This window comes from Gossypium arboreum, chromosome 13, assembly GCF_025698485.1.
Source record: "Gossypium arboreum isolate Shixiya-1 chromosome 13, ASM2569848v2, whole genome shotgun sequence".
In the NCBI taxonomy this organism is placed as follows: Eukaryota; Viridiplantae; Streptophyta; class Magnoliopsida; order Malvales; family Malvaceae; genus Gossypium; species Gossypium arboreum.
In genome coordinates, this window is record NC_069082.1 from 68,653,987 (window position 1) to 68,666,096 (window position 12,110).

General features: G+C 35.6%; 1 protein-coding gene and 1 pseudogene across 1 annotated transcript; both read right to left on the minus strand.

Annotated features, from left to right (window-relative positions):
* Positions 1 to 8,624: 8,624 nt before the first annotated feature.
* Positions 8,625 to 9,448, minus strand: LOC108462483 (uncharacterized; annotated as a pseudogene).
* Positions 9,449 to 9,715: 267 nt separating this feature from the next.
* On the minus strand, positions 9,716 to 11,740 carry LOC108463484 (uncharacterized). Its single transcript, XM_017763415.2, has 2 exons — positions 11,257 to 11,740; positions 9,716 to 11,173 (listed from the first exon to the last, which is right to left on the minus strand). Exons 1-2 carry the CDS (start codon positions 11,577 to 11,579, stop codon positions 10,333 to 10,335), a joined length of 1,164 nt encoding a protein of 387 aa, XP_017618904.1. The 5' UTR covers positions 11,580 to 11,740; the 3' UTR covers positions 9,716 to 10,332.
* Between the last annotated feature and the right edge of the window lie 370 nt (positions 11,741 to 12,110).

Sequence of the window (12,110 nt, forward strand, 5' to 3'; positions counted from 1 at the left end):
CTACTCGATCAATCGCCGGGACATAGCCGGTTATGGTAACCCGCACCAAGGCCTCACGGACTTAACCCGGATATCACGATTTGCACAAATGCCTTGGTCTTAGCCGGATAGAATGACTTCATACGAATGCCTTGGTCTTAGCCGGATGTAGCCACTAGCACAATTGCCTTGGTCTTAACCCGGTTATAATTTCCAGCATAATTGTCTTGAGGCTTAGCCGGATGTCATTCAATTTCTCATGCACACATACATCAATAATCATTGGACATACATATTTATTTTCGTTACTAAGGCTCAAACACAATTATAATCACTAACATAATCGCCTTCGGGACTTAGCAGGGTATCATTCAAATACTCATACACACATAAATCAATAATCAATACATCCATATTTCATTCCACATAATTCAAGTAAGGTCACTTCTTGAGGACTTACCTCGGATGTTGTCGAACGGCTTTTACGGCTATTCGATTACTTTTCCTTCCCTTGTCCAATTGTGGCCCTCTTAGCTCTTGAGCTAATTCAAACAAATTCAATTTATCAAAACCTCATTGTGCTAGCTTATGGCGAATATGACAAGGAATTTAAATGGTTATATGGCCACCCTTTAGCTTGAATACACAATGGTCATGCACGTTTTATACTACATCAAGCAATTCAATACAATTTATTCGAGCATCAAGGAAAAGCTAAGGCTTTCAATAGGCTACCCAAGGCCGAATATACTTGTCCATGTTGAGGCCAATTATGCACTTAATACCACACAAAAACAGCATGCATTTTACTAGTTAATGCTTTGCATATTGTAGCTCAAAACTTACAATATAGCATCAAGCACTCATATGTGTGCTAGGCAGAATGTGCTTACAATTTCACAATTATTCTTCAACATCTTCTTCTTTAAACAAACTTATTCATCACTTCCTTCATAACCAAAACATCATGTGCAAACATATATATACATATATGAGCATGGCGAATTTCAAGGTGTCCATAGCCATCCAAAACACAAATTTTAACTAACATGCAAGAAGCATGAACCATGCTCATGAATGCATCATGGCGAATATGACAATCATGCTCCTTTTCAACTTCAATCATGATAAAACAAAAGAAAGCTCAAAATCTTACTCAAGAGTAGACAATCCATCATTGCATGCATCATCATCAAGCTTCACACTTAGCATGCAATGGCTTTATCACCATAACAACTTTGGCCAAATACCATTTCCATGGCTTAACAAAGATTTAAGCCATGGCTAACATGCACATCAAGTTAGCAACCAAAACATGCATGAAACTCCTAACACAACCTCATACATACCTTAATCTTGATGCAAACTTAGCCAAATCTCCTTCTAGATCTCTTCCAAACCAAGCATGAAGCAAAAATCCTCCTTCTTCCTTAGTTTTGGCTCAAAGAAAGGATGAACAAAATTTTTTCTTTCCTTCTCTACAACTCACGGCAATGGGGGATTACCACACTCACACACATTTTTTTTCATTTTTTATCACCCATACACCTTTGTTTATTATTTCACCCTAATGCACCAACAAAACATGTTTCATGACATGTTTAGCCCATCCTCCTTGTCATGGCGGCCACCACCTATAAAGGGGAATTTGACATGCAAGTCCATTATTTTGCATGCATGCTTTAATTAGTCATCACACATTTCCTATCATACTTTCAAAGTTCATTACTAAGTCCTTTCTTGTGGAATTCACCCTTATAACACTAAATCAATCATCATAAAATGTCATACATGAGCACACACATATTATAGGCATCAGAATAAATTTTTAATTATTTTTATGCCTCGGTTTTGTGGTCCCGAGACCACCTTCCGACTAGGGTCAATTTTGGGCTGTCACATTCTTCTTCCTCCTTCAAGCCACGGCAATGGAGAATAGAATGAGCATTTTTCTTCTTTTTTTTTTTGTTTTTTCTCTCTAGTTACGGCACAATGGGGGGGGCATCCATGCTCATTTTTTTGTTCATTTCTTTAATGCTAGCTATTATTTTATGGCTTCCTACATACACCACTAGCATAACATGTTGGAAACATGTTCCCTTGCCCATAATTTTGTCATGGCCGGCCACTAACCTTGTCAAATGGGTTATTTGACATGCAACTCCATTTATTTTACTTCATTCCTTTATTAACCTCTTAAAATTAGCCACATATAATTAAATCCTTTCACATGAGTCCTTTTTCTTTCAATTCACCTTCAAATTAACTAAATCAAAGAATTAAAAAAATTCACACATGCATTTTCACATATTTAGACAGTAACTATCATACTCAAATAATTTAGTGACTCGGTTTAGCGGTCCCGAAACCGCTTTCCGACTAGGGTCACTTTAGGGATGTCACAATTCTGATCTGCTTTCTATATTTGAGTTGGGCTAAGGCCCTAATTTATATTCGATTCTGTATCTGAGAGGGCTAAGGCCCATATTGATTCTATAATGGGCTCAGGCCCAAACTATATATACATGATTGATTTATGATATTATGTTGTGTGCACATATTCTGTGGGGATTACACACTGAGTTTGCGAAAACTCACCCTTTTTCTGTTTGATCTGTTTAGGTAATCCCTACCATTAGACGGATCGGAGCAATGGGGGACTCAATGGTGACCACTGCTTCTACCTCATGATAAATTTACGGTTTTATGCTTATCATGGTTTTAGTTTTTTTGGGGGAGGAAATTTTGATATAATCATGGCCATTTTTTGTTTAGATTTAGGATGACACTTTGGTTTCTAGTTTTATCACTACAAACACATGACGTTTTCTTGAAATTAAAGTTTTCCTAAAACAAACGTCTTTCTAAAATAAAAAGTTCACAAGCTTCCGCTAAAAAGATCACGTTTTGAACCGTAAAATGAATATGTGTTTACCTGAGTTAATTAAAGACTAATAAAATGGAAGGGTTTTCACTCGATGAATTAGACTACATATTCCATTCCATGTGATATCGCCAGATTTGGCCATAACGTTTAGGCCGGGTTTGGGGTGTTACACCCTTCCCCCATCTTTGACACTTGATCTTCTGCTTGCCATCAGCCAACACCGATTCTTAACACCAGACAACAGCGTTCATCAAAGCTTTTCTTTCTTCGACTTGTCCTCCAATAGGTTTGTTACAATCTCATCAATCCAACACACTACCTTTCCTCTTCTTTTTTTCTCACTTACTCTTTTAATCGGTGTTGATTAATTAAGTCTTTTGTTAGATTCATTTTCTCTTTTCTTTAACGATCTCTTCTATTTTTGCAACTAGTTTATCTTGAATTATGATCTATTAGAATTAATTTCATATTGAATCTCTTTTTTTTGTTCAAATTATATTGCAAAGATTGGGAAAAAAAAGAGAGGTACTTCTTCTGTTTTTTAAGTAGTTTTAAATTAGTCTAGTTAAATAGCTTCGGATCAGGTAAATCAGTAATCTTATTAAAAGAAAATGGATTATGATCATCAACAATTCAAAAGTATGGAAATCAAATTTGATAATGAAGGCTAGATTTTTCAAATAAGGTTTATTAAGAATAAGTGTTTTTGTTTTAATGCTTTGGTTTTGAATCTTTAGATTTTAAATGGATATTGCTTTGTTCCGGTAACTAGAATTTGTTATTAAGGCTATAGAAATGAACGGGTTCACTTTAAATTTTAATATATATGTAGGAGTTATGATTCGGCTGTTTCAAGTAAAGGAAAAGCAGAGAGAACTTGCTGAAAATGCAAATAGGGGAGCTGCTACCAAAAAGCAAAGTCCAGGAGAGTTGCGTTTGCACAAAGGTTGCTTCACATATTTAATGGATTGAGTTTTTTTAATTTCCTTTAGTTCTATGATAAAGATCCATTATTTTTTATGATTTTGTGCTTTTGGTTTGTCATTGCTAATTTTCTTTAGCTTTACTGATCTATTCAACTATATGTTGTTCTAACACTAAATCTATTGGCTCAAGAGCATCTGGTGTTTGATCCAAGTGTGGTTCTCATGTTAAATCAACTGAATTTAAATCAAGCAACATGCATGCTTTCCTATCTTCCTTGGAAAATAATTATAATTCGTCCTCTACAGAAGTGCACATATATGCAAAAAGTTGAGAAAATAAGAAATATGGTGCTTCATGGAATGCTGGAATATTGTATAATGATAGCCTACAGGCAAAACATATGAGTGACAACTTTCAAGAACCCATGTCAAAAGAAGATGATGGCCATTTGAAGGTTTCTACAGTTTTAAATCTTATTTCTTTTGAAAATTTTGTTAGTAAAATATCTCCACAGACTCTGCTCAATCTACCTCTCGAAGCTGATTGTTGCTAATGAGAATATCTTGGAGAAGAAGCATGATTTTTACTCTACCAAACAGAATGAGGATTTTGCTGCTTTGGAGCAGGTAGTCACATTTTCTATTCTTGGGGTGCCACTGTGTCCAGGTTTCTAATAATTATTGTGTTTTATGGTTCATCCCTTGGGCAAGTTATACTGCTGGTAATAACAATTTCCTTACTAACACAAATAAACATTTTTTGAAGTGTACTTTTTGATGTCTTAGTAATATGCCTTTATAAGTATCCATGGTTATATTTAACTCATCTGATGCAATTTGAAATTCCATAATATATGCAATTTATTACTAGTTTATGTTGTTCTATCCATAAAAACCATGATATAATGGATGAGTATATTTTTATCCTTAGATCTGTGTCTTGTGTTTACCATCTTGTCTTTTGGTGTGCATGAGTTGGATCCAGGCATTTTTTGGTTTGGATATAAAAGGCAAGGATAAGGAGACTCTTGAGCATTCTAGTGATAATGTACTGTTTTGTATTTCAAGCCTAATGTCATGTTGGTTTCTTAATATAAGCTAATACTAATGGTTGGTCAAAGAACTCGAAGAAGCTGTTGAAATGAAAACATTGTTGTATGTTTTGAAGCTCCTAATACGCTCACACAGATAATTTGATGTAGAAAATTATAATTTTAAATATATATATGTTAAATATAATTTGGCTTCAAAAATTTTCTCAAAGTTGAAGATATTGATACTTTAATGTGGTGTAATATTAGTTATGCACTTGGACAATGTTGTTGTTATCATGTGGTGCACTACTAATTATGCATCTGAATAATTTATTAATTTCTAGTATTAATTGTGGTTTGGAAGCTAATTTATAATTATTCAATCCTTGTTTTTTTTAGTTTTTATAACACAATTAGAAATAATTTATTTGACTTTGGTTGTTTTCAATTTATAACGGTTAATATTCTACATGTTAATAATTGAGTATTATTATATATTTAATTTGATTTATTTATTTATAAATAAATCATTGCAATATATGTAAAAACAAGTTAAAATATAAATTTATTAATATATATAATAAACTCAATTAAACAATGAAACAGACCCTAAATTCTTAAATATATATTTGTTTAATTTAAAACGGCTTTTATGAAATATTTTAGGAAATTTGCCAAACAAGAGAAAATATTTTACACAGATTCATCCAAACACCAGAAAAGTAAATCATTTTTTAGAAAATATTTTCCGGAAAATATTTTACTGGTAAACAAACAGAGCCTTAATGATTAAATTCCTTCATTTAATCAATCCATAACTTTTACCCAACAATTATGTCGAAATAACAAACTAGCTACCCTTAATTGCATTTACGCTTCACGATTTGTGGCATCCGAATGGCATTCGGGTTTGTTCTAACAAACTCCGTATACCACTTATTCATCATATGGAGAAAGGCTTCCTTACCCCCTTCTTCCTGACCAACCATTGGGGGTCTACTATTAGACAATGCTGCCCCTTGAGTGGGAGCCGGCACATTACTTCAACGTCATCAGCCTCAGCTCGATTGGGATCCTTCTTACTATACGAAAACACAATTTAAAATGTTCAAGAGTTATCACACTATCACAGTTCATTTATGGCACGTATAGCTAGACTCTCACATACGCTACGTTAGTCCGAGAATAAACTAAATCGTAGCTTTGATACCACTAAATGTAACACCCCTCACTTGTATTCTAAGTCGAAACAGGTACAAGGAATTACCAGACTTATACACAAGCAATCATACAAAACCGAGACGTAAATTTCCATCCAAATTTAAAACTTTCATATACAATCATATCGTCCCTATACGAGCCCATGAGGCCTAAAACCTACATTGGAAGCTGTTCGGAACTAAACCGGGAAGTTTGGAAAATTTCACAACACCTAGAAAATTTTTCATGTTTTAAAAGCCACACACCCATGTGGCTTGGGGCATGCCCGTGTGGGTAGGCCATGTGGTCACACACGTCCGTGTCCCTAACCCGTGTAACTCTTTGTTTGTCACCTAAGAACAAATTGAAGACACACAGCCAAGACACACGCCCGTGTGCTTAGGCCATGTGTTCTATATTGAACATTTGCAACAATTTAGGTGCAGGGGACACACGGCCGAATCACACGTCCATGGGGCTGATCGTGTGTCACACACAGCGTAGACACACGCCCCCTTGTGGACAAAAACAAGGCTATTTACCAAGCCATTTTGCCACCCTCACTTGCACATATCTACTCAACATCACATGGTACAAACTCAAACATGAAGAGCAACCAAATAATCACAACAAAGACAATAACATGTCATTCTCATACTATTTTTAAACATGTTTAAAACATCAACCTTTCCACATCAAAATATGCAAGTTTCCACATTCACAAATGACATTAATACAAATATACTCATAACCAACATTAGCCAACTTCCAAGGATATATACAGAATGAACCATGAACCATTATAAGCCAACACATATGACTAAAAGACCAAGTCCCTATACATGCCATAAACTCTAAATACTTGAATTCATCAATACCCAATATGATAGCTTGATAGTGTGATAGGATCTCCGGCGATCTCCAACCCGAGCTAGCTTAACGGTACTATAAAACGTGGGAAAGGAAGGGGGTAAGCTATATAACTTAGTAAGTTCCTATGCAAATAATAGGCATCATAAACCAACATTTAATATACAATCAACATGATGATATTTGGCATAAATATTATTAAGATCTTAAAATCATAACTTATTCAATCATAACCTTACCGAGGTTTCATCACATAACGAGTTCATCATGTATGAGTTTTCCGTACATACCTGAGTCATCTCAAATTGGATTTACACACAAGTCATCTTTGTCATACTCATTAAATTACCCGTTGAACCACTTGGAATATTAAAGGATACTCGGGAGTCCCACATACACGATACCATGCCAATGTCATATCCCAGATATGGTCTTACATGTAATCTCGTATCGATGCCAATACCCCAGCTATGGTCTTACATGTAATCTCGTATCAATGCCAATACCCCAGCTATGGTCTTACACGAAATCTCACATCGATGCCATATCCCAGATATGGTCTTACACGAAGTCTCATATTGATGTCATATCCCAGATATGGTCTTACACATAGTCTCAGTAACCCTAATGCCATGACATTTGTATCCTATCTATTCCTAAGGTTGAACCAGGATTTCACTCTTGTCGTAACTTTTTCGTATACGTCCATGAGTCAATCACAAAACATACAATAATAAAGCATTTAAAACATAATTAAAACAATGCATTATTTACATAAGAACTTACCCCGGTACAAAAATAGTAGAAATGAGACCTAATAGTTAAACACTTTGTTTTTCCCTCGATCTAGGTCCGAATCTCGTTTCTCTTGATCTATAATAGAAAATTTAACTCATTTATTATTCACACTAGTCAATTCAGTTCAAAAATTACATTATAGAAAATTATATTTTTACCCCTAAACTTTTACATTTTTACACTTTAGTCCCTAGGCTTGTAAATTGAAATAGATTCAATTTCTTCGACACCCATGCCTAGTTGAACCTTATACATTCCTATAGCAGCCCATATTTTTCTTTTATTCGCATTTTAACACCCATTTTACAACTTTTTACAAATAGGTCCTTTTAGGCATTTTCATCGAAAATCATTTAGCAAAAGTCGTTTATCAAACAACTAACATGCATTTTCTACCATTAAGCATCAAAATACACAAATATCCATCATGGGTAAAATTTTATACTTTGATTATGTCTTAAATTAGTGGTAGAAATAGATAGATCATGTTACAAGGATTTCAAAAACATAAAAATCATTAAAAACGGGGTTAGAACGGACTTATAATCGAGCTTGGAAGCTTTGAGAAACCCTAACCATGGTTTCTCCTTGTAAAATTCGGCCATGGGAGGAAGAAGGACAAAAATTGGCTTTTAATTTGGCTTTTTAATTCATTTAATTACCAAATTACTAAAATGCCCTTAATGAAAAAATTTAGAAACATACCTAACCAATGGTCTAATTACCATTTAAGTACCTTCAATTTAAAATCTCATAGCAATTAGACACCTCTAGCATGTAGAACTCAACTTTTGCACTTTTTACAATTTAGTCCTTTTTGCTAAATTGAGTGCTCAAACGTCAAAATTTTCGAACAAAATTTTCACGAAATCATTCCACAAAACTATAGACCATAAAAATGTAATAAAAATAAGTTTTTCTACGTAGGATTCATGGCCCCAAAACTACTGTTCCGACTAGGCCCAAAATCTGGCTGTTACAAACGGATTCATAAATCTTGCAAGACAAGGGGAAATCAAATTGTAGGAGTCGGGCTCAGAGGGCATTGTTAAGCCCTGATGCTTCACCTAAAGTGAAACTACGAGGAGTTGACATCAACGCTTGCCAACTATTTCTTCTTAAGAATTCTGAAGGTACCCCATATGAGGCCATTAATTTGGCAACAAAAAAACCACCCCGATTCTTTGGGCATATCTCAAATTGTTGATATATGTCATGGTGATCAGCTAGCTATGGTTCAATGTCGGGAAAACACCGGCGAAAACAAGTGACAACATCTCCCTCTAATGAATAAAAATAAACGCTTCTATCACTATTGTCACTTTTGACAATCAATGTCGTGGCTAAAGTGACATGCATATAAGTTATTATTTTTCGTCACCTATATCGTTAAATAACAAAAATATATCTTCTATGACATTTGGATAAACGCCACAAATAGTCAAATTTATACACATACCCTTTATGACGTCCTTGAGCTTCAAAGCGTAGTACCGATTGGAGGACAATGGCTGACCGAGAACGGGAATGAAAGTGACATATCGACCTGCATCGTTACCATATTGAAGCTCAATCTTCTTGTTTTAAGGGAAAGGCAAGCTGTCTAGCTGGTGGCTTTTGCACAATTCGAAACAAGAAGTTGGCTCAGCTTCTTCGTCAAGGATTACCAGTATGCCGGAGTTGGGACCCTAGGGAGGTGGCAACGAAAGTGATGGAGACCATTATTACATAGAAAGAGGCCTTGTTATATACATCTTTCGAGGTAACTTTGGGTTTGCGGCACTGATATAAACTTGTTTTATTTGGTATTCGATATCTTTTCAAGGAATCTGAATATATGTGAATGTGATCTCATTCTTGATGGTGAGTATTTATAAGAGAGATGATACGTTGAATTAAAGTAATTAAAATGTATGCTTTGGCATTTAGATAAAAGCCTGGACTTTGAAACATTCTTTTTGACCAACTGATGAGAGCAACACTTTTTCATTTAAAAGAATGATTAAAAGTCAAATGGCATGTTTTTCAATGATTATAATGAATTTTTATATAAAAAACAACAGAAATTTGACTTAGCCAAAACAAAATAAAAGGCAAATGGCGTATGGTATTCAACGGTAATGGGAACGAAATTGAATAATAACCCTCCAACTATCATTCCTGCCTCAAGGTGGATCAGACCGAATGGTAATACGGTAAAGATTAACTGTGATGCGTCATGGAATGAAGGCAGTAATATAGCTGGTATTGCTGTGCTCGCAAGAAACAACCTAGGGGAAGTTTTGGATAGCGAAAATGCTAGAGTATATGCTTCATCATCTCGTGTGGCGGAAGCCCTTGCTGTTCGACTCGATGCTTCTATCATTGCTAAACATCAATGGTTTGGGTCTTCTTTAAAATCTGATTTTTTTTTTCTCTTAAATCGGGATGCAACTTCTGAGGAGCAAAACTGTGGAGATGGAAATTTTTAGTGTTGTTGAATCTCTAGATTTTTCTTTTTGTTTCACTTCTAGAGCTTGTAACAAGGTGGCTGACTGGGTTGCAAAAAGAACTAGGTTATGTTCTTGCCTAAATACAAAAGAATAGTAAAAGAATCTTCTATAAAAATTCACCCATTGCAAAAGGATAACATAAATAATCATTCCCATTTGTTTCTAACAGATTGAGTATGCTTGAAATCATATGTCAATGCTAAACTCCCATCCATTCTTCTCAATGCAAACCTCTCCACCAACACATACCACCCAAATCGATTCCACTCACCATTTGTTTCCATTTTCTCCACCCTTTTAACCCTTTCTTGCCTTTCCTTCCCACCACTCCACCCAAACCTTTCTTCTTCCCACTTCATTCTCTCAACAATGGACAAACTTAGCCCAAGACCCAAACCTCCTTTGCGGAACCACATCACTCTGTCGACCGTTTCCTGATCGTCTACCGAAATCTCCATTGTCCCGTTAACTTTAACCACTTCTTTTTCAACCGTCGTGTCAACAACTACTACATTGTCTTCGTTATAGTCATTGTTGTAGGCAAAAAGTTGTTCCCATCTTTGCTCAAGTGTCATTTCGTAATACATTGATCTAGTCATTTGATCTTTTGGTCTTCCATCTTTGATGAAAATGAAAGGGCAGTACCATTTCCCGACAACAACAGGTTCAGAATTCTTGCAAGACAAGGGGAAATCGAAGTGTGGGAGCCGAGCTCGGAGGGCAGTGTCGAGCCCTGGTGCTTCACCCAAGGTGAAACAACGAGGAGTTGAGGTGAACGCCCGCCAACCTTTTCTTCCCAAGAATCCTGGAGGCACCCCATCTTGGGCTACTGATTTGGCAACAAAGCGACCACCCCAGTTCGTTGGGCGGATCTCAAATTGTTGATATATATCATGTTCATCGGCAGACTGTGGTTCAATTTCGGGAAAACACCGGCAGAAACAGCAAGTGACTGCATCTTCCTCTGATGAATTTGTGAATGCTTCACTGCGCCCCCAAAACAAAGAATCCATCAGGAATCAATCTATGTTTATGAACAAAATTGAGTTGAATTTTGATGATACACATACCCTTTATGGCTTCCTCGAGGTTGTAAAGCGTAGTAACGATTGGAGGACAATGGCTGACCGAGAACGGGAATGAAGAAGACGTCGTTACAATGAACGTGTCGATTTTCGCCTGAAGTTCCGGTTGTATATTGAAGCTCGATCTTCTTGTTTTGAGGGAAAGGCAAGTCGTCTAGCTCGTGGCTTTTGCACAATCCGAAACAACAAGTTGGCTCGGCTTCTTCGTCGAGGATTACCAGTATGCCGGAGTTGGGACCCTCGGGAGGTGGTAACGAAAGTGATGAAGGGAACTGTTTATACATAGAAAGAGGCCTGGTTACATACATCTTTCGAAGATTACTGTTTGTATTTGCGGCCACTTGTTGATCTGCTGCTATGCAATCTGTTTGATGGATTGGGAATTTATAATGTACAAGAGATGTGACATTTTCAATTCAACAAAGCAGCGCTGGCATTTGAATAGTTTGAAGTTTGAAGATTCGCTTTGACCAACAACTGGTCGGAGCAACTGACGTATATTAGTAGCTTAAGTGCCTTTAACATTTCGTAGAAGTTAAGGAACGTACTATGTTAATTCTATTCTTGTTTGACACAAATTCAAAAGCGTGTAAGCATGAAAAACAAAATATTGATAATCAATCAGTATTAGACATGCCATCATTAAAATAAAATATTTTTTATTCAAGTTCTAGCCAGAACATTTCCAAAATAGGTTTTTTTATCAAGTTTAATTTTTTTATAGATTTAAGCTGCGATGTATAAAACTTTTAATGTATTTGAAAAAAATCAAAACTTAAATTTTTTAATATATTTGATAACTCATATCAAATATTCAAATTATACTTAATACAATAGAA